The 27,176-nt window shown below is 37.9% G+C and overlaps 1 protein-coding gene across 1 annotated transcript in view; it reads right to left on the bottom strand.

Annotated features, from left to right (window-relative positions):
* GYS2 (glycogen synthase 2) overlaps positions 1-27,176 on the bottom strand; it is a 47,159-nt gene that overhangs the window by 1,491 nt on the left and 18,492 nt on the right. The window contains exons 5-15 of the mRNA XM_026502298.4: positions 23,521-23,665; positions 21,053-21,170; positions 20,749-20,869; positions 18,076-18,182; positions 17,157-17,216; positions 15,964-16,042; positions 15,070-15,183; positions 6,316-6,442; positions 3,378-3,473; positions 2,400-2,563; positions 949-1,029 (exon numbers count right to left, since the gene is read on the bottom strand). Of these exons, the coding sequence (XP_026358083.1) occupies positions 949-1,029; positions 2,400-2,563; positions 3,378-3,473; positions 6,316-6,442; positions 15,070-15,183; positions 15,964-16,042; positions 17,157-17,216; positions 18,076-18,182; positions 20,749-20,869; positions 21,053-21,170; positions 23,521-23,665 (1,212 nt within the window). The remainder of the gene's footprint in view (positions 1-948; positions 1,030-2,399; positions 2,564-3,377; positions 3,474-6,315; positions 6,443-15,069; positions 15,184-15,963; positions 16,043-17,156; positions 17,217-18,075; positions 18,183-20,748; positions 20,870-21,052; positions 21,171-23,520; positions 23,666-27,176) is intronic.

Below are 27,176 nucleotides of genomic sequence, written 5' to 3' on the forward strand. Positions count from 1 at the left end.
TGTGCAGAATTGATTACGGTAAAAGGGACTCCTGACTGGCAAATTACATCTGAACTCAGAGATTTATAAATACTCAATGAGGAGCTACAGCTTTGGGGAATCCCTGAATTGGAGGACTCTCATACTTGCATATATTTCTCGTGGAGGCCACGGAAGCTGATCTGTGGAGGTTGACATGAGATCTTGGCTCCTGTGGGGCATGAAACTACTAAGCTAGGATAGATCTCATACCTACCGATAAGGGTCTCATCTTTTTGCACCTAAACTTTCGCCTGGTGGGCAGAGGGGCAAAGAAGTGTGGCTTTGGACTGCTGTGTAGACTGCTGTAAGAACTAATCCCACTGAAGAGAATTGTCTGATACTGTCCTACTTCCAGCTGTGTTTCCTACCTTATATCCTTCTAAGTGAATGTGATGACAAGTAGCCTATGCTCATCTCATGAATATAAACAGCGAAGACAGCTTCAGAAGAAGACTCCCTGCTGGGCACTGCTGACTGGTACATAAATACTCATCTAGTCCAATTCTTCCCGTGGTTCCTGAATTCACTCTATGTTACTCTTGCCAAGTAGTCACCCAATATTTAAACATTTCCTTGGATAGTGAATTCACCTGCTGTTAAAGGAGGCCAGTTCATTTTTCAATAACTCAAAAGAATGGGTGTCTAACACAGTGGTTTCAAGCACTAAGGCAGGCAGAGTTTTAATGTGGAAGTGCTTCTCCAATGATAAGAATTACCTGGCTGTCGGCTCATCCTCTACATAAGGAATCAAGGGCTTTGACTTGGTCTGATTTGTCAGTTCCTCTATTCCTTGCTTTAAGGCAACATTATGAAAAAGTGTAAAAGTTTCTGTCCTTAACTAATTCTAAATTAAAAGGAGTTGGTAGGACTTACCATACACAAGAAATTTAGCTTTCGAAATACATACACAATACATAAAATACTTACCGTGGGTGGTGATGTAGGCTCCATATGGAATTTATCTGGAAAAGCTCTGCTTAACGTCAGGTACCTGGCGTGTTGATAATACTATGATAGAAAAACCAGCTCATGGTTAAAAAAATTATATATCTCAAGAACCAAGTTATATAAAATCTTTTCCTCCTAGTTAATAAAACATTTTTAAAGTGGCAGAACCTATTCACCCTAAATTTAAGAATCAGGAAAAAAATGATAGTTTATAGTTTTATTATTTTCCAGTTACTAAGTAAAGAGCTACAAAAAGTTGAAGGGAAAAGCCATAGTGGACTTACTGAAAACTCTGAATTGTGTCCTAAAACACTGGCTTCATGCTACAGACAAGCAGTATGACACGGGGAAAAGGTGGTACCTGAGTAATCAGACAAATTGGACCTAAATCCTGCTTGAGACCTTAGATAAGAAACAGAACTTCTGGGGCGCCTGAGTGGCTCAGTCAGTTGGGCGTCTGCCTTTGGCTCAGGTCATGATCGTGGAGTCCCCAGAGGGAGCCCCACATCAGGCTCCCTGCTCAGCAGGGAATCTGCTTCTCCCTCTGCCCCTCCCCCTGCTTGGTTCTCTCTCTCTCTCTCTCAAATAAATAAATAAAATCTTTTTTAAAAAAGAAACGTAACTTCTAAGGGCCTTATCATTCTGCTTCCATTGTAAAATGCATACAGTACGATGAATCACCCATGGTTGTGATGAGCACTGGTGTTCTGTGGGGAGGCACTCGGCAAATGGCAGCAGCTATCATTTGTCAGGGAGAGTTTACTGGCATCTAAGCAGATACATGATGTGAAGGCAAAGTCAATTTATTTTTTATTAAATCATCCAGTGCTAAGATAGATAGACATCTGGGTATTTACAAACCTATTGCATGATTGAAAGGAGGCATTTCCTGTACTTGTCATTTGAAAACAATATTATTCCCACTCTCACCATACTTAAGGAATATGGTCACATTATTGCTTAGGGTCAAATAAAATAGAAATGTTTCTTTAGATGTTTTCCTCATATTCATGAACCAATACCTGAAATGCGTCAAGTTAAGTACTGACTATAGAATAACGAGCAAGATCCCAGCTAGATCCTGACAGACTTGCTGTTATAAGCTCAAACTAAATATAAAGATTTGGAGTTAGGACTTTGGCAGGTCATATTAAGTAAAAAAGTACATGAAAACAATGCTTGAGATTTTAACAGTTACATTACAGAGTTGACTTCGCAGATGATGACTAGAAACTATATTTTTATAGTCCAGGGGGATTTTCTTTCTTTTTTTTTTTTAAGTAGGCTCCACACCCAGCACAGATCCCAAAGCAGGGCTTGAACTCATGACCCCAAGATCAACAGTCAGATGCCCAACCAACTGAGTCACCCAGGTGCCCCACTCTAGTGGGATTTTTAAAGTAGTTCTCTTGATCCCAAACTTTACTTACTCTGCCCAAGTATCTCCAATCCAGAAGATCGGAGAGCCTCTCAGTTCGGTTTCTCTGAATAATTCTTTGGCGGCGTGACTGTTTGCAAAATCCATAGAGAAACTGAGTCAGCTGATTGCAGGAATCATCTGGAGAACGGAACCGCCTGTCAACAATGTAAATACCTGAGGAGCACAAAAAACAAAGCACGGGTAAACATAGGGCTGACCTTAGAATGTTTCCTCTCCCATTCCTTAGGTTCAATTACAGACTACCACACGCATTAACTACTCCCTGACTCCCCTACTGCCTCTGTTTTTTCTTTTCCTTTCCAAGGCTGTTTTTCTTCTGTGATCTCCTCCTAATGGTTTACAACTGTTGCCAACATACAGGCAACACCGTGGCTCTTGCTAAAAAAAAAATTGGCAGTAGAAGGATGCCCTGGGTCAGTGATTCTCCCCGGAACTGCTCACTAACCACAATCTCTGGGGCGAGACCTGGGGATCCGTGATTTTTAGGCTCCCTAATGTTCCCACTGTGCACCCCTGGCTGAGAACCACAGCTCTAGCCTGAGGAAAGAGAACCGTGACAAGGAGACCATAGAAGGCCAGGAAATTGGCAACGTGTAGGCAGACAATCCATCCCATCTCACTTTTCTTGCTGCTAGGCAACACGGACACAGAGATGGTGGTATGCAAATTCTTCTGTCATCTTAAACAATTTAAGTGAATTTTGCAAACTTGGCACAGACCTGTAAAATAATGGTGCTGACCAATCTATGTACTCTAAGGCCATAGTTACTGTAACATCAATATATTTAATATTAATAGCATTTTTATCTTTTCTATGAACCACATAATTATATCTACTTTTAATTAAACAAGAAGTATAAACATTAGTCATCAGGATAGCTTTAGAGTTAGGCTCCCTAAAGACCCCGTGCTTTGTTTGGTTAGAGGTCACTTCTCCCTGCATCGGGCGGATGATGAAAAACCTCACCGTAAGCAGTAGGATCAGCCACGTGCTCCTGCATGAAACAGCCAAAGCCGGAAAGGTTGGTTGTCACACTGGGGATACCCATCACAGTGCATTCAGCTGCCAGGGGAAATAGACAAAGGCTTGGCTTCAGACCAGCTCCTATACCCTTTTATGCACAGAGCGGGGGGAAAGCCCAAGTCTGCCTAGTAATAGTGATGTTTCTTTTGTATCAGGCACAGTACTAAGATCTTTACAAGTATTAACTCATTTAATCTTTTCAACAACCATTTAATCTTCTCAACAACAATGAAGTGAGACTGTCATTATCTCTATCATATAGATGAAGAAATTGAGGCACAGAGAGGTTAAATAATTTGCCCAATGTCACAAAGCCAGGAAATGGGATAGAGTTGTGATTGAAGCCAAGTGCCCAGCTCCAGGGCTCCTGTTTGGAACTGCTACTCTACACTGCCTCTCATTCCAGCTGGTTTCATTTTTTGCTCCATTCTAAGCTGTGTCTCTAAGTATGTGGTGAGTTTGTGGGTTTGGGACATGAGCAACTCCTCCCATTGTATTAATCTCTCTTGACACAAATCTCTCCACTTCCCCAAGTGTCCATTGTACCCATACCCTCCCCAGTCTTCTCTCCCCTTCTAGTCAAAACCTGTTTTTCATAAAATAGTGGATATGTTTCTTTTAAGAAGTATTACCCCTCAAGGATGTCTGCATTTTTAACAAGGAATTTATATTTGATTATGGAATTAATCTTGGTTGGCTAGTGGGGATGGGTTAAAAGAAAGATTTCTCCACTAATCAAGAAGTAATGCAGTTTAGACAGTAGCCTTTTCTTCTGCTCTGCAAGTATTGCCTTGTGGTTTATCTCTAGACAGATGTGGTCTCCTAGTTTTTGGAGGAGGTGGTGGAGGAGAAAATGGGACAGGGATTCTTGACCCATACGAGAATCTGATGAAAACCTGGAACTCCTCCCCAGAAAAATTCTTACTCATATATGCATAAAGAATTTTGCCTACAATTCCATGGAAGTTCGCAGAACTTATTTTTATTAAATACTCATTAACAGACAGGTAATGAAATACCAGGTACTCATAACCTCCACAAATGTTCATTGAATGAATTTAATGGAATAAGTACTTATATTCATTGGATTTTCTCAAAACACAGACTTAAATGAATACTTTCTGGAGTGTGTTAAACTTAGTACCAAATAAAAAGTGATTCTAAAAAATTTAGAATTATCTAATATGCTAACACCAAACTTATACCACCAGGGGTCTTGTTATTGCTGTAACTACAGGTTAGGTGAGGAGTAGCCAACTTCCTTCAAAGCAGAGAATGACTCATTCTCAAACTTTTTTTTCCATCCACTTATCTTTTATAATACTTTTGCTGGTCTTTATCTTAAAACACTAGATGTATCTCCTCTATCATTTTGGGTTAAGTGTATCTTTGTTCTATAAAATGACATTTGGTGGAAAGTCTTCTGTAAGTTATAGAACATTCTCTTTACCCAACACAAAGGATTTCCCACATCCTTCAGTCACTCAGGCTTTGGTTTTGTGCTTCTCTATTTTTGAAACTTCCTTGATAATAAATTATGTTACTTACTAGAAATAATGGGAACAAAAGTCAATAATAAAATGTTAAGTTCATCAGTAAAATATTCATTTTATGTATCGTAAAAAATAGATACCCTGTTACAAACAGTTTAAGATAATATGTGGGTATTTCATAAGTAAGAAGACACCATCTTTATAAAAGTGACAACTGATACCCATAACAATTTTTAGAACTACAAAAGAGATAGCTGGAAGAGTTGGATCAATAGCTTTTCTGTGTCATGTTTCAAGTGGAGATAATATTTTATTTATTTTCCCCAGAAGTTTTAATATTTTTACAGCTGCTGGCAAATTATTCTTGGTGGGACCTAGAATGATAGAATAGGACCTTATGTCAAAAGATGTGTGATTTCATGTTGCTCCTTATGTAGAGATCCTACTTATATAGAATTTTCAATTCTATATTGAAATTCTGGAATCAGAATACAAAGATTAGAAAAATTCTTCCTCTTCATAATTCAGCCATGATCTCCCTAACCTTGACTGCTGCCACCCCTTGGTTGGGCAATAACGACATTGAGATCAGAAAGCAAAATTTATTAATTATGCATAAAAAGGTTTTCTGAACCTTTTCTTTTAAAATTATAAATGAAATTATATTTAAATAAAAAGGAAAATCTCAAATTACTAATATGAGATGGAAAAGTCAGTGTTATATTCTTTCCATTGGCATTTATTTAAAGTATTTGTTTCCTTTTTAATTAGGCATCCAAGTCCAAATGCAAATTGATTGCTCTTGATACCAATGACAAACATGATCATAGGGGACAAAAAAGAAAAATAGGTAGTGCATCTGGGAATCTACCATCGGGAAGGAAAAAAAAAAGGCAGATGAAGAGGTGGAAAGTCTGAATGAAATGATGTCAGGGTCACAATACCTATTACCAAATTGACATTTTATCTTGAAAGTACCTCTTTTTTGGGTGACAAGGGTGTGAGGAACACTTTTCATTATACACCTTCTTATACTGTTTGTTTCTTTAGCTATGTGACCGTGGTACCCATTAAAAATTAAATACACCCATTAATTTTAAAAAAAACATTCTGAAATAAGTTTTAGAGAACACTTTTGCTGGACCATTGTTTCTCATCTTAAACCTACTTGCACTCAATTTCTCCTTTATATGAATAGTTGGGACTGGTAGAGTCCCAACTCAATAATATGTAATCTTCATAACACATTCTTATTCTTTGTAATACAGCATATTATTATAATTTAACCTAGTAGAAATTACATATCAGCTTTGAATATTATATCCATGTGCATAAAATAATAGATCAATAAGTTTTGAAACATTCCACAATCTATACATGCCACATACCTGGAGTATAACCCCACGGTTCATAGTATGATGGAAATACTCCAAGATGACAACCTCGGACAAACTCTTCATAATCCATGGGTAATAAGGGGCTGGTGGAGGATAGAAACTCTGGGTGCAAAATCACCTACAAAAGGAAAATTCTAATGAGAAAAAAAAGAAAAGAAGAAATTAAAGCAAAAAATCTCCCATAGTTCGGTATCTTAATACTATAGAATCCTTGTGTTCTAGATTCAGGGAGAGAGAGAAGACAAAAAAAAAAGAGAAAGAAATAAGCTTGAGTGCTTTTCTCTCTGTCCCCATTCTGTGTAAGTATCTATTCTGTGGACTAACTTTCTCTCAGATTCCAAGGCCTACATTGGAGGAAAGGGAGTTAATATGACCATTTTTGTTCTCATGCTAAGCTACATCCTTCAACCCAGACTGTATTGACAATAAAGGTATCTTTTTAAAGATCTTATTTTTTAAGTAATTTCTACACCCAATGTGGGGCTCAAACTCACAACCCTGAGGTCAAGAGTCACATGCTTGAGGCACCTGGGTGGCTCAGTTGGTTAAGGGTCTGCCTTTGGCTCAGGTCATGATCCCAGGGTCCTGGGATTGAGCCCCACATGGGGCTCCCTGCTCAGTAGGGAGCCTGCTTCTCCCTCTGCCTGCTGCTCCCCCTGCTCGTGCGTGCGCACTCTCTCTCTAATAAATAAACAAATCTTAAAAAAAAAAAGTCACGTGGTCTACCAACTGAGCCAACCAGGCATTTCAACAATAAAGTTTTCTAATGGCTGACTGCTGTCTTATTTCTCAATTTGCTCCTACCTGGAGCAGGAAAGAGGGCAGCTGTGTAATAGGCTGCCCTCCGCTGTGCCAGACGCAAGTTAGCCTAGGGAAATGGAACTAAGGGACAGAGATGCACTAGGAATCTCATCTAGATTAGATCAGACTAGAAGCCTTTACTTAAGTCACCATCCTCTCTTACCTGGAGGTAATCACCTCCTATCTCCCTGCTTCTATGCTGCAAGGTCTCTATTCAGCACAACTAGAGTGAACATTTAAAAATTCCAAATCCTTCAGTGGCTTCCCATTTCACTCAGAGTAAAAGCCAAAGTATTTACCACGGCCTTTAAGCAATTGTGTTCTGGTAAATGTTTAAGAATGAAAAACCAAAATATGAGTATATATTTGTACATAAGTTTACCGTACATTTTATTGACATAAAGAATGTATAGCATATAATTTCCAAATAACAAAAAATGTATACACAAAAACCTGCACACAGATGTTTGTATCAGCTTTATTCATAATTGATAAAACTTGGGAGCAATCAAAATAACCCTTACTAGGTGAGTAAATAAATAAACTGTCCAGACAACAGAATATTATTCAATGCTAAGAAGAAATGAGCTATCAAGGCATGAAAAGACATGGAAAAAAATTAAATATACATTACTAAATGAAAAAACCCAATCTGAAAGGCCACACACTATATGATTCCAACTATATGATATTCTGGAAAAGGCAGAACTATAGAGACAGAAAAACGATCAGTGCTTGGATGGGGGCAGGGTTGAACAGGCAGAGCACAGAAGTATTTTAGAGCAGTGGAACTATTCTGTATGATTTTGTAATGATGGATATGTACATGTCATTATACATTTATCAAAAGTCACAGAAGGTAAAACGCCAATAATGTGAACTATACATCTTGATGCATAATAATGTGTCAATGTAGGTTCACCAGTAACAAATATAAGATCCTGGTACTATATGTGGACAGTGGGGGAGGCTGTACATGTGTGTGGGCAGGGGTATGTGGGAACTCTCTGTACTTTCTGCTCAACTTTCCTGTGAACTTAAAACTTTTCTAAAGAATGAAGTCTATTAAAATATATGTAGTACTCTCCTTATTATAAACTCTAGATGGTTAAATGCTCCCAAATGCTTTTGTTGACTTTTGCTAAAATCTTGTTTTCAGAACCAACTTATGGTTTCAACTGAGGACTGAATGTAGTTATGACGTGAATGTTGATCCATTCAGAGATATATGGCAGGATTTCATAGGTTCGTCAGTGATGTGACATGAGTGACTTCTTTCCTGAGTTGGATGTTAGCCTTTGAATATCAGCAAAATAGTTACTTGTGTTATTGTGCTGTTCACAATTTTGTGTAATGACTCTAGACACAACCCTTTTAAGTTTAATTTGCATTGTTAATATTTCTCCACCATCTTCTTAAGTCTAGACAATCGATACACAATTAATCAAGCCATGATGTATAGTGTTCACCTATTTTCACTCTCTAGATACTCCCGCTACAGTCGGTTTCAAGCTACCAATGTGATGTCCCTGAACTGGAGATGGGAAAGGCAATAACACACCATCACAGAATATTTCCACCACGTGGGTACAACAGCCGTAAATAACTTCAAGTGCATAGATGATCGTAAAATGTAGTAAAGGATTAGGGTGTGATGAGTTTTGAGCATTACCTTTCATTTTAATATGATTGATTTATATTTTAAGTTGATATAATTTAGCTTTAAAAATAGTTATTTTTAACTGGCTCACAAAACTTCTGAGAATTTAGCAACTGGCTCTCGTGCGCTGGTATGAGCCGGTACTGGGACTACACTGCCTGTAATGTTACGCAAAGGCAGAGACAAGAGAGAGAATGGCTGTTATTGGAACACTGTGACTAGAACAGCTACTTAACGGGTCACCTGGATGAACGAAGTCTCCAATTTTTCCTATTTATTAAAGTTTTTCTTGAACCATTATTAGGCAATGTGTCAGTCTCTCCCCATAGTTAAGTAGTTGTTAAAAATAAATAAAATCTGATTTAAAAGCATTGGGATTATATATATATATATATATATATACACACACACACATATATAATGTGTATACTATATATAATATAGCATTTATATTGTACGCATATATATAATATATATCATATATATACATAACATACAAAATATATGATACATATATATTTATACTGTATACATTATATACATTATATATCTTAACATATAATATATACATATATATTATTTATATTATATATAATATAATAAAAGAATAAGTGTATATTTTTCCAAAGAGATTACTTTGAAGAAAAACCCTAATTCAGATATATAACAATGACAACAGTTGTATGATACTTTATATATTATAATGTTCTCATATAATACTTCATTTAATCCTAATAACATCATAACATTCTCATAACTCTAATTTTAGAAATTAATTATAAACACTATAAATAAATTATATACATTAGTTATAGCTCAGGAGACCCACAAATGGGAGCTAGGTTAAACTTAAGAAATCAAAGGTAAAATATCCATAACTAGTACCTAAAAATGGTAGTTCATTCAACCATAAGATTTACAAATCGCAAAGTAAAAATAGATCAAATATTTTCCTCCATAAAACATGATTTGAGTTCTTATCATGTGTAAAGTACCACACGAGGAAAAGAGACGAAGACACAGATCCTGTGTCCAGACAATCATGAAATCAGCAGCCCAGTGTATTCCTGGCAGATATCAGCAAACAGGATTCAAATCTCATTGTGCCTGCTTTGGCATTTCCAAGCCTGGGAAAATCTGTACTCTCCAAAGCCCATTTTGGAACATGAAAATATCATGGCTCATTCGTTTTGTTTCCAGCCAAACAGAATGACAGCATAACTAAAATACGAAAACAGCTGCTCTGGGCCCTGAACAGCCAAAGACAGAGGCCCAGGGAGGAGGAAAGGATGTTAGAGGTCAGCCCAAGGTTACCAGGAGGATTAAATGAGATCCTGTATACAAAAGGCCCCAGCAAAGCACCTGGCTCACAGCAGACCCTGGATCAGTAGGGAAAAAAACAAATAAAAACCAAAACGTTGTCTAACCACATCTATCCCGTGAGGGAATTAAGATCCCGGGGAGCTGATTTACTTTCACAGAGTGCTGGCACCAGGTCAAGACCCGGAGTCTGCACTGTAGCTTTTTCTCACTACACGCACTGCCGAGGCAGAACTGATGATAAATTCAACTTCAGAATAATCTGCAACGTTTCCTGAGTCAAGTGGTCACATTCATATAAAGAGCTTGTCAATCCACTCTGAGAGTTAAGAACCACTCGATAGAGTTCTGTAAATATGCAGGTGATCAAATGAGTACTCCCATTAGCGCAGGGCCTGAGTCAGTGTTAAGCGTTTAAAGGATACTAGTCATAAATAAAACACCTAATTCTGAGTTGGCCAAAAATTATCTCAGTGCTTGGAGCGTGTCTTGTTATGAAGGGGCTATTCTTTTATGTCTTGTGCCGTGTTTGCTTTATGATAATAACCAATGAAAGTCTCACACTATTCATGAGTTGATCTATATAAACATAATTTGTATGAGACAAACTCCCTTCTCCATTCACTCTACAGAAGACATGTGCTTTTATATCTCTGTGCCTTTTTTCTACTTCTCCCAGCTCTCTGCATGAGGAACTGTTGTCCGCACGATAAACTCCTGCTCGTCAGTCAAGATCTAGCTAACATGTCATCCTTTTATAAAACATTATCAAATTCTCCAGGCAGAGATAAATCCTCCATTTTCTGCTCTCATCAAATCCTGTTACACCTCTCTTCTAAAAGTTACCGAGCACCCGTGCTATGCTACTTACTGGGCTAAGTACGGTAAAAGCTGACAGTTCTCGTGCACTCACCACGTGCCACCTACTGTGGCATCAATCACTTATTTAAGCCTCACAACAATTCTGTGAGTGTGGGCCTCTTTTACCCATTTTACAGATGAGAAGACTGAGGTAGATTAAGTATATTTGCAAATTGATTAAGTGGCAGAGATTTAAAGGCAAACAAGGGATCTTGATTGACAGCCCCGACTGCCTCCCCTCTGGAGCAACTGCAGCAGCTGCTCTAGCCTGTAGACCTGGCAGAGATGGGTACTAGTGCCCACTCGTTTCTGCATAACCAGGGGCTCTTTAAATGGGCAACTTTTGTTTGGAAAATCCCTACTCCGACTAACAGGAATCCCTATTAAAATTGTTGCATGCAATTGCTCATAGAATAAGGGATCCGTGTGCCTACCAATGTGAAACTGTTTGGTAGGTGAACGAACCACATGAAAGTAAAACATAAAGAGAACGCTTAGATATAGGGAAATGATGTATGTGGTAATGCTAATATATTTAAAATAAGTCACAGTAAACCACAATACACACACACACACACACACACAGGCATCTTTTGTATTAAGAAAGGAAGTATTAGAAAATAATTTGGAATCTGTGTTAGCTATAGATTGATTGTACTGTTGGAAACCTTTTTTTTTTTTGGTGCACACAGGAGTGCACGTGCTTCTGTGTGTGTGTGTGTGTGCATGTGTGTGTGTGTGTGCGTGCGTTTCCTTCCCCTAGCTGACCAGCCAAGTTAGTGGTCTGCTTTTTCCCTGTATGAATCACTACATAGTGCTGCTAGGTGTGTCTATTTTTCATGCACTTGTTAATTTTTATTAATTCTAGTTTTTGTTAATGACCTTTGAGTTTCCTTTTTGTGAAAGAAAGAAAAAGAAAGAAAGAAAGAAAGAAAGAAAGAAAGAAAGAAAGAAAGAAAGAAAGAAAGAAAGAAAGGTTGAGAGGTGTTTAGAACTGGGCTGCAGTCTGTGGGTCTTCCCTCCTCATCCTTCCTTCCCCCTCTTTCCACCGTGTCTGATTACCCCTCCCTGCCTGCTTCTGCTTTCAATCTCTATCCTTCACAGGCATTTTCAGCCATAAGTGTTTTCACATCTAATCCTGTTTTGGTGTCTGCTTCTCAGAGAATGAAAACTGAGAAAATTTATATGAGACACAATCACTGTCTCAAAGAACTCACAATCTCACTGGAGGAATGGACATAGATATTTTAGAACTCCAAATAACTCAGTGTGATGATTCCTGTATTTTAGTGATATAAAGCATCTTGAGAATGCAGATAAAGTGATTACTCCGTCTGGAGTAGATGAATGTGTGTTAACGACAAACACAAGGAGGAGATGACTTCTAGGTTGGATCTCAAAGGAGCTGTTAGAATGGCTGAGATAAGGGCACTTCAGAAAGAGAGAATAACATCAGCAAAGACACAGAGGGATAAAGTGTTTAACATACTTAGGAAATAGTGTACTTGTCCATTCCTGAGAAATGGCTTCACTGTTAACCATACCTCACATACACACACAGAGATCAGCAGAGCATAGTTTGTTCAGAGCTCCCAATTTCAAGGGACCTTCCTGACTCAGTCTTTCCAAGAACAAAGGAAGCATAAACCACAGTCATGGCTCCATGCCTCCCTTTCCGTCTATATTTATTGTACATATCATGTGCCAGGCACCCGACAGATCCTCAGAGGAAGAGCTGCAGATTTAAATATAAGTGTGACTAAGTTCTGTAAAACACAAAGCTACAGGAAAATAATAGGCTTTCTTTCCATCACTATTTCCTTTCCAAGAGAAAAAAAAGTTGAGACGGACCAGTCTAAACTACATGAAAATGAGATCAAATTAGTGCTGACGCACCCTGGAGTGAGGTAAGTTCCTGCAGATCCAACAGTGCTGAAAAATGTAAAGGATGGTGCACCTGGGAGATACGTCCCTGCATTTCCAGGGGAAAATTTGTAGCCTGCCTATTACGGGATGTGTGCTGGGGGTAAAAGTTTTGAAAATGCAGAAACACAAATGAGAAAATAAAAGTCACCCATAACTCTATGGCACAGGGAAATATACACATATGTGTATGTCTATGTACGCACTCATGCATGTGTGTGTGTAGGACATGTTTAAAATGGATGGGATAACACCACATGGGACATTGTATCAACAGCTTGTATCATTTAATTCCATACTATGAGCGGTTGCTATCTACTATCATGAAAATTTCTCCTACCTTGATTTCTGAGATATTTTTCTCTTCTAATTCTTGCTCATTTCTTTCACTGACTTTTCCTCTTCTAATCTCCTCTTAAATCTTGAGGTTTTCTTGGGTCAACACTTTTTCTCTGCTCATTCAGCCTGGTCTTCCAGCATGGCAGGGTCGTCATTCCTTGGTATCCCCTGCTGCCCCTCCACTGATGGCTCCCTTCATGATAGCCCTATATTTTCTAAGTACCCATGAAACATCTCAACTTGAATAGCTCACATGTAACTCAAACTCGTTCTACCACGACCTGAACTCGATTCTTGATGCAATCCTCAAGCCAACTCTGATAAAGCCTTTCCTTAGGTTTTAGAAAGTATTGACTAAATACTGAAGCCAGAGGCTATCATCCTTGCCTTCTCCCTCTTTTTCCCTCCCAATGACCATTGGCTATGAAGTATGATCTTTTCTATATGCAACCACCTCTTCCACTATTCCGTCCTCTTCAGCACTTCCGGCATGGCCTTTGTAAGGGCTCCTTATCATCTCTCTCCTATCCTGTGGCAGGAGGTCCATAACTTGTCTCCTTCCACCACATCCACTCACGCGTATATCAAAGGCTGAATGCAAGAGGAGGAATGAATTTACAAATAGACTATTTTTTTTTCAAGAGATTTTGCAGAGAAGAATAGAAAAGACCAAAACATCTAAAAACATCAAGAGAAGACCAGGTTAAGGCAAAGTTTCTTTGCTTTGTAATGTGAGAAAATTTAAGAAATATTTGTAGACAGCAAGGGAAGGAGCTAGTAAACCTGCAATACAAGGGAGGTTTAACAGGATAAGTTTCCCAAGAATGGCGGAGGGAATGAGGTCCAAGAGCAATGCTCAGAACCCCAAGGAAAAAAAAGTAAGAATAGGTCAAAATCTATATTATAAAGGAGTTTATACATTGAATTCTCAGGTCATCTGCTAAAGGTGAAAGAAAGAAAAAAAGTGGACCCTTTGAAAAGATTGGTAAAAGCTTGTGACCACCTGATCTTGAATACTGTTGAATGGGGTTGAGTAGAGATAAGGAACTGTCTGTTTACATGTTCACCATGGTGTCCCACACCTACCACTGTGCCTGAACATAGTACTCCCCTCAGGACCCATTAGAGAGGCTACGCTCCACCGTGGCAGAAACCTGGTCTTATTCACACAACTCACACCGTGCTTAATCATTTAGAAACTCAAGCGTCAAAAGAATGAATTGGTCTTAGGAAATTCTATAAAAATATCATTAGCCAAATTCTCTGAAACTGGAAGCTTCTCGTATTATCCTCTTAAAGTTGAACTTTATCAGGAAGAATCAAAGACAATTCATTTTCATCTCAGAGATTCACTAATTAAAGCAATTCTTAGAATATGTTTGTATCATTAAAAATTAGGCAATGTCCCTATTCTTACTGATAATATTGTACGATGTTAAGAATGATACTCAAATAGGGGCGCCTGGGTGGCTCAGTTGTTAAGCGTTTGCCTTCGGCTCAGGGCGTGATCCCAGAGTCCTGGGATCCAGCCCAACATCAGGCTCCTCCGCTGGGAGCCTGCTTCTTCCTCTCCCATTCCCCCTGCCTGTGTTCCCTCTTTCACTGGCTGTCTCTCTCTCTGTCAAATAAATAAAATCTTTAAAAAAAAAAAAAAAGAATGATACTTAAATAGTCATTATATTTTAATTACGCAAGACAGGAAACAGAATTAATTTTTTTTAGAAATATCATTTGAAATAGTTCTGAAAGATGTCAAAACAAATATGGGAGGCTTCTAATAAACTCCAAAAAAGTATATTCTATGTCACGTTGAAGTGCCTTACGTAAACAATTAGTTCTACCTTGACTCTGTCCGTGCGGCTGTTGAAAAGTCCGATCCGTCTAATGGTGCTGAGGATGGGATCAGTGGAGTCATCAATCATGTTGTGAGTGGTCACAGGAGGCAGAGACTGTCGCTGAAGTCATAGAGGAAAGAAAATGTCAATTGCGGAAAGAATTAATAAGCGTGACTAATTTCAACAATAGGTCATTGGCAACATGTCATCCAACCTTTATGCCTTCCGTCTTCTGAGATGACACTAATGATGATGACTAACTTTGTGTGGGTTTCAAGGGAGGATAATGGCTTGAAGAACTTCCTTCGGGTATTATGAACATGTGATACTTGTGTTTCTCACCTGCAACCACTACGTGAAAGGCCTAGACTTCTCGACCGCTCTTGGGACTTATTTGGAATGAAGGTGTCCTGAAATTGAGACTCACAATGAGCTCCTCTTCTGGATCCATCTTGCAGGGCTGTCCCCTGATGGTGCCTGACGCCTCACAGTTGTGACAAGATGTCGGTGCATGCCTGTCTTCCATTTTTGCAATAAGTCCACTCAACTGAGAAACATTCACTGTTTCTCGATTATGACTCAAAATGCTATGTTTTTCAAAAATTTTAGGGACGATTTTGTTGTCTTTGGAATATACACAATTTCTCAAATGGACATATTGTTTCCAAAGAAATTTTTTAAGTGGATACAAGATAAGTTCCATCAAAATTTTTTAAAGAGCCCTGAAAAGCACTCAAAAAGAAAATAAGCAAGTTGTCACTTAGGTAGTTGCATAAGAAAGTCTTTTCTAGCTCTCAGGTTTATACATTTCCCAAACTGGCCCATTCCAATAAATTAAAATATTGATCTAAATTGATTTTAACAATCTTGGGAAGTGTTGGGCACTCTTTTCTTTATTACCTGAGTTGAAAAGATGGCTCTTTTCATAATTGTTATATCATCTCGATCCAAAATATTGTCCATGTCAGGAATTTCTCCTCTGTGGGGAAAACAATGTTAATAATAAAAATAAAAATAACTGGCACTAATTCAATGCCTCCCTTGTGTCAGACAGTGTTCTAAGCACTTTAAAAATAAATATAAAGCAAACATGGTTTCCTGATGATGCTCATAGACAAATTCCTAAAGCATGAAGAAGTTTGATAAAAGAACAATTTTGATAGCATAAAAGAAAGTTGAATTCACTTTTAAAGCATTAATGTTGACCATCAGGAGGACACTTTCATTATATTTTTCCTAGTCTTGGGTACTATGTTCACAAGTGGCCATAACTGTCCATCTATAATTTGGTATTTTTACTGGTAAAAGGAAATGATGTATGCTTGCCACCATCAGCCAGGAGGCAACACAGCTTTCGCTTCATATTCTAACAAAATCCATATATTTTATATATCTATTATTATTTTTATAATACATTTTGATTTGATTTATTTAGATTTTATTTTATACATTTATATATTTCATTTATTTTATTATATTTGTAAATGTTTATTATTCATTAAGTAAATATAGGTTACTTAACATTACTTAATGTTAATAAATATTTTAATTTAATATATAAGCAAATATATGTATTTAATATATAAAGTCAATATATATTTTGACTTAAAAATCTCACGAAATCTCCCTCAGTTTCACTTTGACATTTTAACTCTTAATGACAGTCCCATTGAATTAGAACCTATTTGCTTACGTGAATATGTTCTCATTTGTACAACCTGTTTAAGAATTTTTAAGAATTTAAGAATTTAAGAATTTGTACAACCTGTTTAAGAATTTTTAAAAAAATTTTTCCAAGTATTATAATTATCTTTGATGTCTAGAATAGCAATTGGCTTCTTCTTCATACTTAAAAATTCAGTGAATATTTAATAAATGTGTAGAGAAGTTGATTAATAATGTCCCTAAACAGGATTCATTCATTCATCAGATGAAGGATAAAACAAAACCTGTCCCCATGATATAATACATATTCAAAGATTACTAATTCCTTTATCTTTGAAACAAAAGAAATTCATGATAGTGTATAAGTTGTTAAATTTGAATAGCAAAGCCCTAAAATATTTGAAGTGTTAAGTGCTCCCAGCTCCTACCTTAACAATGCATCATAGAGTTTCTTCCCAAATTTTTCCTTCACAGAATGTGCTATGTCCCTGTATGAATTGAAAGATTTATAATTTAAACAGTGTCACAATTTAAAATCTTTGTTTGCCATGGCCATGCTGATGTTTTGTCAATGTATCCTTTGCAATTACAGATCTCTTTTGTGGAACCTCTTCTGTTTTTCCTAGTTGCCAATTTAGTTCAAGCCTTCCAGAGCTGAGGCAGCAGAACACCCCTAGCGGCCCACAGAACTTAACATTTTTTTGCTTGATGATTTTCAGGCAAGGGTGGAGGGCAGGGTGGAGCAGTGGATGGAAGCATAGATATAACAAGATGGCGAATTCATTGTTGATTGTTGAAGCTGGGCTATGGGCATGGAGGGGGTCATTATACTAACCTCTTTACTCTGGCATTCATTTTTAAATTTTCACAATTAAATTAAAAACAAATTCAACCCATTTTTAAAGATTTCCATGGAGGTTTTATCCTTCCATGGTGACTCATTCCAAAGTTTTTATAGTAACACAGTTTGATAGGCACTACGTAATCTGACATAGTAGCCTATGAGAAGAGAACCCGGTAGCATTTATGCTATAATAATGTTTTTTTAAAAGATTTTTTATTTATTCATTTGAGAGAGAGAAAGCGAGCAGGCACAGAGGGGAGGGCAGAGAGAGAAGGAGAAGCAGACTGCCTGCTGAACAGGGGACCCAACGTGGAGGACTGATCCCAGAACCCCAGGATCATGACCTGAGCCGAAGGCAGAAGCTCAACTGACTGAGCCACCCAGGTGCCCCTTGTGCTATAATAATCTTAAAGAAAAAACAGTTTAAGGAGATATATCAGAATTGTGCATGTTAAAAAAATCTCTTGACACTTATTGAGAACATTCACAAGACACGAGATTACCATAGCTGTTTCCGCACTGCCTGGCCTTTCAGCGTTTCCACATTGAAATTATTTGTCTTGGCAGGCATGATGAAAAACACCACCACTGTGACGTCACTTTTATGCACCTTATGAAAGATTAGGAAACACAACAAGTCAGCTACGAAAGGTAAAAGAAAACATCAACAGATGAACCTTAAATTTAAAAAATCGTGTTTTAAATTATCTTCAGATAAAAGAAATACTTATTTATGATTCACAGAGAAATTAAACCCACCTTCCTGCAGCTTAACTCAGAAAAATTTAAATCTTGCTTTCAGTTGAGATCTGTTGATTAACAATTTGAAAATTCATACATAAAATATTTTCCTTAAGCAGCTAAAATATATGGCAATTGCTAGTGATATTACAGTGCTTTTCTGGGGTTAAAAAAAGTCACATGATGGTGAGCTAATGTTGCAAGGCCACAATTAGCTCTTTAAAACTTCACATTGGAAAATCAATGGGGATTTAGTTTTGTTTTACTCTATTTTCTTCTAGTTTCTTCACATTGATTTGCATAAATAGATGAATTACACTTTTCTGTTAAATCTCTTGTTAGAATGCTGCATTTTGTTTTTTTAGTCCTAAAGTGTAGGATCAAGCGCGTGCTCCGGTGCGGCAGGCACTGTGCCGGATGCTTTCAATGCTTAATTTAATCCAAGCCCCATAACACCTGTGCACAACAGATATCCCTCTCTTCATTTTACTAACTGAAAGGGTGGCATGGGTGTTTCAATTGTCTGAGCTCCTATAACAGATTATTGGCAAAGCTAAGATTCAAACTTGTGTTTTTTGATCCTATACTCTGTTTTCTTTTCCTCTTCCCTAGAACGTTCAGAAGGAAATGATATATCCAAACCACTGTGAGAATGAAAGCATAAACTCACTTAAAACCGTGACCATATGAACTTTCACATATTCTGGAAATGACTATCTCCTAAGTGTGGGCACCATATACTTTGTGGCCCCCTCAAAGGTCTGACAGTCTATTAAAATAATCTATGGTAGTCAGAGAATAGGAAACTCACTCCAGGAGTAGTCAATGTGCTATGAAAGAATAAATATGCTATATGAAAAAGAATTTTTTAAAAAAATTTCCAAGTATTATAATTATCTTTGATGTCTAGAATAGCAATTGGCTTCTTCTTCATACTTAAAAATTCAGTGAATATTTAATAAATGTGTAGAGAAGTTGATTAATAATGTCCCTAAACAGGATATACGTTTGATATAACTCTGAGTCCATCTATAAAGTTTGTTGAATAGAGACATACCAGGAAATATGGAATAAGATTATTCCAGCCTATTCTAGAATAATCTATGTGGTCTTCAGTCCTATTTTATAGAGTTGGGTTTTTATTGATGTATTATTGCCTTATTAAGTGGTATCAGTAAATCTTTTAGTATACGTGGTGCGATGCCTGCTCTAAGGCAAAAATAAATCTATGTCCAAGGAAAAAAAATTAACTGGAGAACAGTACAAGCTCAGGAAAGTTTAGGTCGTCTTGGTATCTCAGGAAGATTGACATTCTACACTGGTCTCCTAGGCTTACTGTTATTTATCCTATATTTTTACATGATAGGATTAGAGTATAAGCCAATAACTTTAATCACTAGCTATTACGTGGTACCATTTTGTATAGCGGCTTCTATTGGCACAGGTTTTATCGCTGGCTTAATTGGGAACCTATAGTAAGTCCCACCCTCCTGAGCAAGAACTGATTCCACATGGAAGCGGGAACCTCCTTTCCCCTCCTTCTTTCCATGCGGTGGGACATCTCCTGGTTTCATAGTTCAAGACTCTTAATCTCAGGGAGGAGGCACGGCTGGTGAGTAGGGAGAGGAATAGCTTTCATGTGCGTCTTCCCCGTCGTAGAGAGAGCAACTGCTTGGCTGCCAGCTGTATGGTACAGGTTCCTCTGAAGGCCTTCTTTGGTTGGAGGAGCACAGCCATGTGATGAGCTAGCTAGGTCTAATAGAAGGTTCAGTATCAGGAAGCCTATGGGTGCCATATACCAAGCCACATCTTCTATTACAGTCTTTAACGGTTTCATTATTTTTGTTTCATTTTTTAGATTTTATTTATTTATTGGAGAGAGAGAGAGAGGGAAGGAGAGAGCGTGGTGAGGTGACGTGAGGTAAAGGGCAGAGGGAGAAGCAGACTCCCTACTGAGCAGGGAGCCTGATGTGGAGCTCCATGCAGGGCTCTGTCCCAGGAGTCCAGGATCATAACCTGAGCCAAAGGCAGAACCTTAACCGACTGAGCCACCCAGGTGTCCCTCAGTTTTTATGGATTTTAAAAATGGCGAATCTTGTTCTCCATTTGCTTGATTTCCTCATATTTATCTCTCAATTGATCAACTCTTGGGACAGGGAAAGGAATGTTGTGATGTCATCTTAAAACAGAACACCACAGGTTTGTGGCTCTCTTAAAAAAATACCAGGTAACATAGATAGATACACAAGTGAACAAAGTGGTGATCCCAATATGTAAATTGAAAGGCTGGAGCCATTTTTAGAATAAGGTTGTCATTTTAAGTTTTCACAATCATCTATCTGTTGGAAACTTCTAAGAAGCCAGAAAGTTCTTTACTTCCCACAGAAGGAAGTCCTCCTATAAAAGTATTGCATGGTGTTCTACAGCGTTCTTACCCTCAGCAGAAAATTTAGCCTGGATAAGGCTTCTAGGAAGATGTCCGCTCCTTTGTTTGAAAACTCATATCTCCCAGCAATGAAAAGGAACAAAGTCTTTTCAAGATCAAAGTCCAGATGACTAAAACAAAACAAAACAGTTTCAAATGAAATAAGGCAACAGCAACAAAATGTACAAATGAATTCTGTTAAAGTTCAAAGGGGGCTGGGAAAGATAAACATTTACTATAACAATTTTGTTTTCTCTATGCCATAGGTCCCTAAAACACATGTCTTTTTTTTTTTTTAATAAAGAAAAGCATACCCATAGAAATGACCTCGAACAAAATCTTGGATCCTGGCCTTGTACATGGCATGTAGATTTTGAAACTCATGCACCGCTGAAAATTTCTTAACGTTCAAGCCATTTGGAGTAACTACATCTGGAAAATCAAAAACAAAATCATTACAAAAATCTCCTTTTGAGAGAGGGTACCATTGTAGAAAAATAGTGTGTTTAAATATATAAAATTAGATGACCTTTAACATTTCTAGTTTCTATCATAGAACCGAAAATTCATAAGACATCACAATAAATTCTTGAAATAGGAAATTCAGGGTGTGTGCCCAAAATAACATTAACTAGTACAATGAAACATCTAGTTAAAAGCACTAAGAATGATTATTATAGCTTTCATTATTGATGGCTTACTATTGCTCTGAATGCTCTAAAAGCTTTGCAGTGTAATTCATTTAATCCTCGCAAGAAGCAGTGGAAGAGGTGTTCTTATCTGCATTTTCAGAGGTGGAAACTGAGGCCCAGAGTTGTTAAGGAAACTGTCCGAGAACCAAGTGTCAGTAAGAGTAGAAGCAATGCAGTTGGCCTCCACATGTTCTGTCTCTATCCATGTTGTGCACAAAACTACCTCCAAGCATCTTATTTGGCCAAGCGCGTGGGAAATGTTCTGTCTATTTGGAAAACTGGAAAGGCAGTCCTTTATTTCTAATTCCCAGAAGATTTTACCCAAGCGGGAAGACATATTTGGTTTTCCAGAAAAATTAGTCTGTGACAAGAAAGATCAAGACTCCTCAGGGTACAAGATGGAAACTACCTAGTAACTTGAATACATGGGTTGCTGCGAAAACAAATGAAATTTTTAAAAAGAAGCTATGTCAAAAAAATTTAACACATGGCAATGGACATTTTTGCAATGGAGATTTGAGCTAAAATTATAAGGATGCCATCATTTTGAAGGATATTTTACAGTTAACAAGCTACCTTTTGAAATGGTTCCACAAAATCCACCCAGACTTCATGGTCAAGTTCTCATAATTTTAATCACCTAGCACCTTGAAATACCTCCTCCAGACATTCAGCTAGTATCCAGAAGGAAGACAACTAGAGACAAGATCACAGGGATTAAAGAAAGAGGATATATTCATTAACACTGCTTGGTAGCAAATAACAGACCCAGTGCTAACACGGGTAAGTAGGTACTTACACTGACTTACCTATACTAATGAAGAGTTTATTCAAGGGATGCTAGAGTGTCTCATGGCAAAGGTTTCGCTGGGCTTCAGGAATTAGTTTAAACCGTTAGTTTAAATCACTATGGAGAATCTAGAGTTCTCTCAATCTGTACCTGTTTTTCATTGTACTTCATTGTAGTTTAGCCTTCTTTTTTAAAAATTTTTTAGGGGCACCCGGGTGGCTCAGTCTTTGGGTGTCTACCTTCGGCTCAGGTCATGATCCCAGCATTCTGGGATAGAGCCCCGCATGAGGCTCCCCACTCAGTGGGAAGCCTGCTTCTCCCTCTCCCATCCCCCTTCTTATGTTCCCTCTCTCGCTGCCTCTCTCTCTGTCAAATAAATAAATAAAACCTTAAAAAAAATTTTTTTTAAATTTGAGAGAGAGAATGTGTGTGTGTGAGAGAGAGAGTTGGGGAGGGACAGAGGGAGAGAGAGAATTTCAAGCAGACTCCCTGCTAAGCAGGGAACCCCACTGGGAGATCTTAAACCTGAGATCATGACCTGAGGTGAAATCAAGAGTAGGCAACTTAAGGACTGAGCCACCCAGACGCCCCTAGTTTAGCCTTCTTTGCATCCCATGTAACATGAAAGAAAAATGGACACTGCCAACAGCTGCAAAGCTGACACACCTATCCGTCAAGAGTGCATCCCTACAGACTCATCTGTTTAGACTCCCTCCTGTGGGAGCATTCTGATTGGCTGGTTTATGCGGGCTATCTACCTCTGGACCAATCAGCTGTAGCCAGGTGATACGGTCATGTTTTATGAACGTGCCTCTTGGCATTGCAACCTCTGGATGGGTCTGGGGATAGTCCCCAGGAAAGTTTTCAAGGTCTTGGGAGGGGTAAAACAATAGATTTCTACTAACCAGGACCAAAGAGGTAATGTCACAAGATGTAGGACTAGGATAGTTTCACACAAATTCCTGGTATTTTCTGAACTTTCGTTTCCTTAAAATAGGAAAGTTAACTTGCTTACACATACCCGGTCACTGTGACAACCCCAGGGCGTAGGCCCATTTCTAGCCTAGCTCGTTTATTCAACAAGCACAGGTTGAACGCTACTGTGTTCTGGGTATAGCTTAGGGTTGGTGTTACCACAGAACTACTGACATTGAGAATTAAAATATATGTAAAGATTTGCATGGTAATAGTGAATGGAATTTTTCCTCTATTATTTTATGCTTTTTTGTTTCAAACAAAAGTTTTAGACTCTAACATCATTTAGGACTGGAAGGTAGGTGACAAACTCAGAGATAATTACCAGGCTTCCTCTTCAGCATATGCTCGGCTTCTATTGCTGTTATTTCGGATACTGTGGTGAACACATGAGCACAATGGACAGAGGCCCGCTCCATGCAGTACCGGTGGTAAATCTGCCTTTCCCCAGCCTCTTTGTCTATGTTAAACTGTGAAAGAAAGAAAGAAAGAAAGAAAGAAAGAAAGAAAGAAAGAAAGAAAGAAAGAGAGAAAGAAAGAGAGAGAGAGGGAGGGAGGGAGGGAGGGAGGGAGGGAGGGAGAAAGAAAGAAAGAAAAAGAAAGAAAGAAAGAAAGAAAGAAAGAAAGAAAGAAAGAAAGAAAAGAAAGAAAGAAAGAAAGAAAGAAAGAAAGAAAGAAAGAAGGAAAGAAAGAAAGAAAAGGAAAGAACAAGAAAAAGAACAAGAAAAAGAAAAAAGACATATACATTTGACATACATTTGCTCATACAATTGACCTTTGATCAACATGGGGGCTACGGGCACCGACCCTCTGTGTCAGAAATCCGCATTTAACTTGTGACACCCCCCAACACTTAACTACTAATAGCCAACTGTTGACCAGAAGCCTTACCAATGACAAAAACAGTTGATTAACACACATATTGTATGTGCATTATATACTGTATTTTTACAATAAAGTAAGTTAGAGAAAAGAAAATGCTAGTAAGAAAATCATAAAGAGAAAACACATTTACAGCACTATACTGTATTTATCGAAAAAATCCGTGTATAAATGGACCCACGAAGTTCAAACCCATGTTGTTCAAGGATCATCTGTACTGATCCTTCTACACAAGCAAAACAAAATCACATATTATTCATATTGTTTTTCCTCAATGCTGTGTAAAGTCTTACAATCACAAAAAAGTGATGATAGCTTTTTACTAAACCTATTACTAAAATGCACAGCTACTCATGCTTTAAAAAGTATTTTTCACTTCATTTCTGCTTCTAAACTGCTATTTGATCCCTTAAGTAAATATTTCTACTTTGCTATAATTACCTAGAATTCTTAATTTTTTGGTATTTTAATTATATTTACCTCCCTTACATCTTATAAATATTGAGCTATTTCCTTTCCCCATTAACAAAGAAACAAAGCCAAAAAAAAAAAAAAAAACAAAAAAAAAAACAAAGAAACAAAGCTGACATTACTCTCAATACCGAAATTCACGCTCACCGTTAATTCACTGAAAAGATATCCAACAAAGAGAAGAGACAAATGCTTTTCCAGGGCTGTATAACTCTCACAACTGTATAATTTCAAGGGGGTATACAGTTACTTTCATTGGACAGTGTGTTAGATTATGCAATCATCCATTATTCTGAGTATCTTAACTTAAACACAAAACTTTAAAAACCAACATGCCAAGCACCAAACAATTAAACAGTTGTGGGCTTTTGCCATTTTACTTAGTTGCTGAACGTTGTCTCACATAGCTGCAGATGAAGCTAGCAGTGTTTAAGGAGAAAAGTATGTAAAGTTTCTGGTATTACATTAGCAGGGTGCTCTCCATAATAAAGATTATTAGAAGCTCAACACTATGCATTGGGTTCTCTTCTAAGCACAGATCATATTTAATCCTTATAAACCACTGAGGCTTGTATTTTGTCTTCAATTCATGGAGGGGAAAATTGAAGCTTGTAGAGGTTAGCACATCTGCCCAAGATCACATTCTTATTGAGTGTCTTAGCAGAGCCCTGAACTGATCCCAAATTATTCTGATGCCAAGCTTGTGCACTCTCCTGCTTTTATATCCTTTAGACTCCAGCTTGACCAACAAGTCAGTCCCAGTAATTACTGTGCTATATAGAAGAAAGCACTGAAAAAGACTCATCGATGATTCTAAAGATTACAACAGAGAAAGTCCTAGAGCATTCTTTCTTGACTGTAAGATTTGTAGTATTTCTCTGAAAATGTTTGAAGCAGAACTCGATATGACATCCTTGGATCAGCTGAAGTTTTCCTCAAAGCTCTATTTGGCTGGTCTCATTTATTCAAGCAAATCTCTCATTCAACCAACATTTGTTGAATGATTTGTTGTTTCTATGGCCTTCAAAGAGCTTATAAATTAGTGAGAAAACAGGTTAAAGTTAGGCAGAAATGAGTAAGTGCCTGAGGAAGGTGTAGGATCAGAGTGGGACTGATCCACTCTGGCTGAGAATAGGGAAACGTATCTCATACTATGCAAGTGTTCGTATGGTCAGTATCACCTCCAGAGCATAAGATTTTCAAGGGCAAAGACCATGACTTGTTAATCTTTGTACTTCCAAACTGATTGGATGAATAAAATGGCATTTGGACTGGGACATGAAAGTTTAATTTGGGGAAAGATTATGTGGACTGAAAAATTGGCTGCCCTAAAGAACACGTATATTAAGTCACACAGCATCTGATTTCCTGATGTGACTGTAGCATTGGAATAAGATAATAAGATGATAGACAAGGCTAGGAAGTTAGCTGTTGTCCTGTATACAATGGAAAGCACTGAAAGGGTTTGTTTAAACATATGGTAAAGACAACCTATGGTTAGGAAAGCTAACTCTGGAAAAAGTATGAAATGTTTCCTATGTTACTGAACTTTTATGAAGATTAAATGAGATAACACATTTAGGAAAGTGCCTGGCACAGTAACTTTAGTTATCGTTACTACTATTGTTGTTTTTACAGAAAGTAATAAAATTTCATATATGGGACAGCATTCAACATCTGGACATTTAGAAATAAGAAAAAGGGATTTCTAAAAGGGGGAAATTAAGTGTGCAGATATTTAAGGGGAGGACAGCAGAGGCCTGGAGAACCCGTGAAAGGTCTCCATGAAGACAGGCTTGTGCCTCTTCCTGGTCCCGTGGGGCCCCTTACCTCCCAGGCCTACCGAATGCATGGCCACATCTGTGGTTTACAGCAACCCTAAGTGTTTATACAGGTTTTCCACTTTCCCACATGTATATGATAGTCTGTTAAAATCTCTGTCTGGGGGGTTCCTGGGTGGCTCATCGGTTAACCATCTGCCTTCGGCTCAGGTCACGATCCCAGGGTCCTGGGATTGAGCCCCATCCAGCACCCTGCTCAGTGGGGAGTCTGCTTCCTCCTCTCCCTCTGCCCCTTCCCCCCATTTGTGCGCATGCTCTCGCTCTCTCTCAAATGAATAAATAAAATCTTTAAAAAAAAACTATAAAATTTCTGTCCAGTAATTCCAACATCTAGGACATATTTGGCCCTGGTTATTTTGACAATGGATCTTACTTTCTTATATTTTCATGTATCTCATTACTTTTTGTTGAATTCAGCACAATGTGTATAAAAGAACAACAAAATGAGGCAAAGTATATATGAGTCAGTAAAGCACAATCCAGTGACAGGGAGGATTGCCCTATGACTGAAGGCGATGAGCTCAAAACTTGGTCAGACAAAAGAGTTAAAATCCATCAAGTGATTGTCTATGTTTTTTTCCACAGTTTTTTATACTGCTGTTCTTACATTTGCATCCAGGAAATCCTGAGGCTATCAAGGAAAGAGAGGCCAAAGCATAGGAAAATCAATGACCTTTTTGGCTTTTTTTAAGCAGTATTTATGTAGCCGTTATAGTTGAGGGGAAAATCAATCAATGGCTGGACCCATAGAATGAATTTGGAAATATCTTCTGGGAAGGGTGCCTGA

Source organism: Ursus arctos, unplaced genomic scaffold (assembly GCF_023065955.2).
Source record: "Ursus arctos isolate Adak ecotype North America unplaced genomic scaffold, UrsArc2.0 scaffold_26, whole genome shotgun sequence".
NCBI classification, from domain to species: Eukaryota; Metazoa; Chordata; class Mammalia; order Carnivora; family Ursidae; genus Ursus; species Ursus arctos.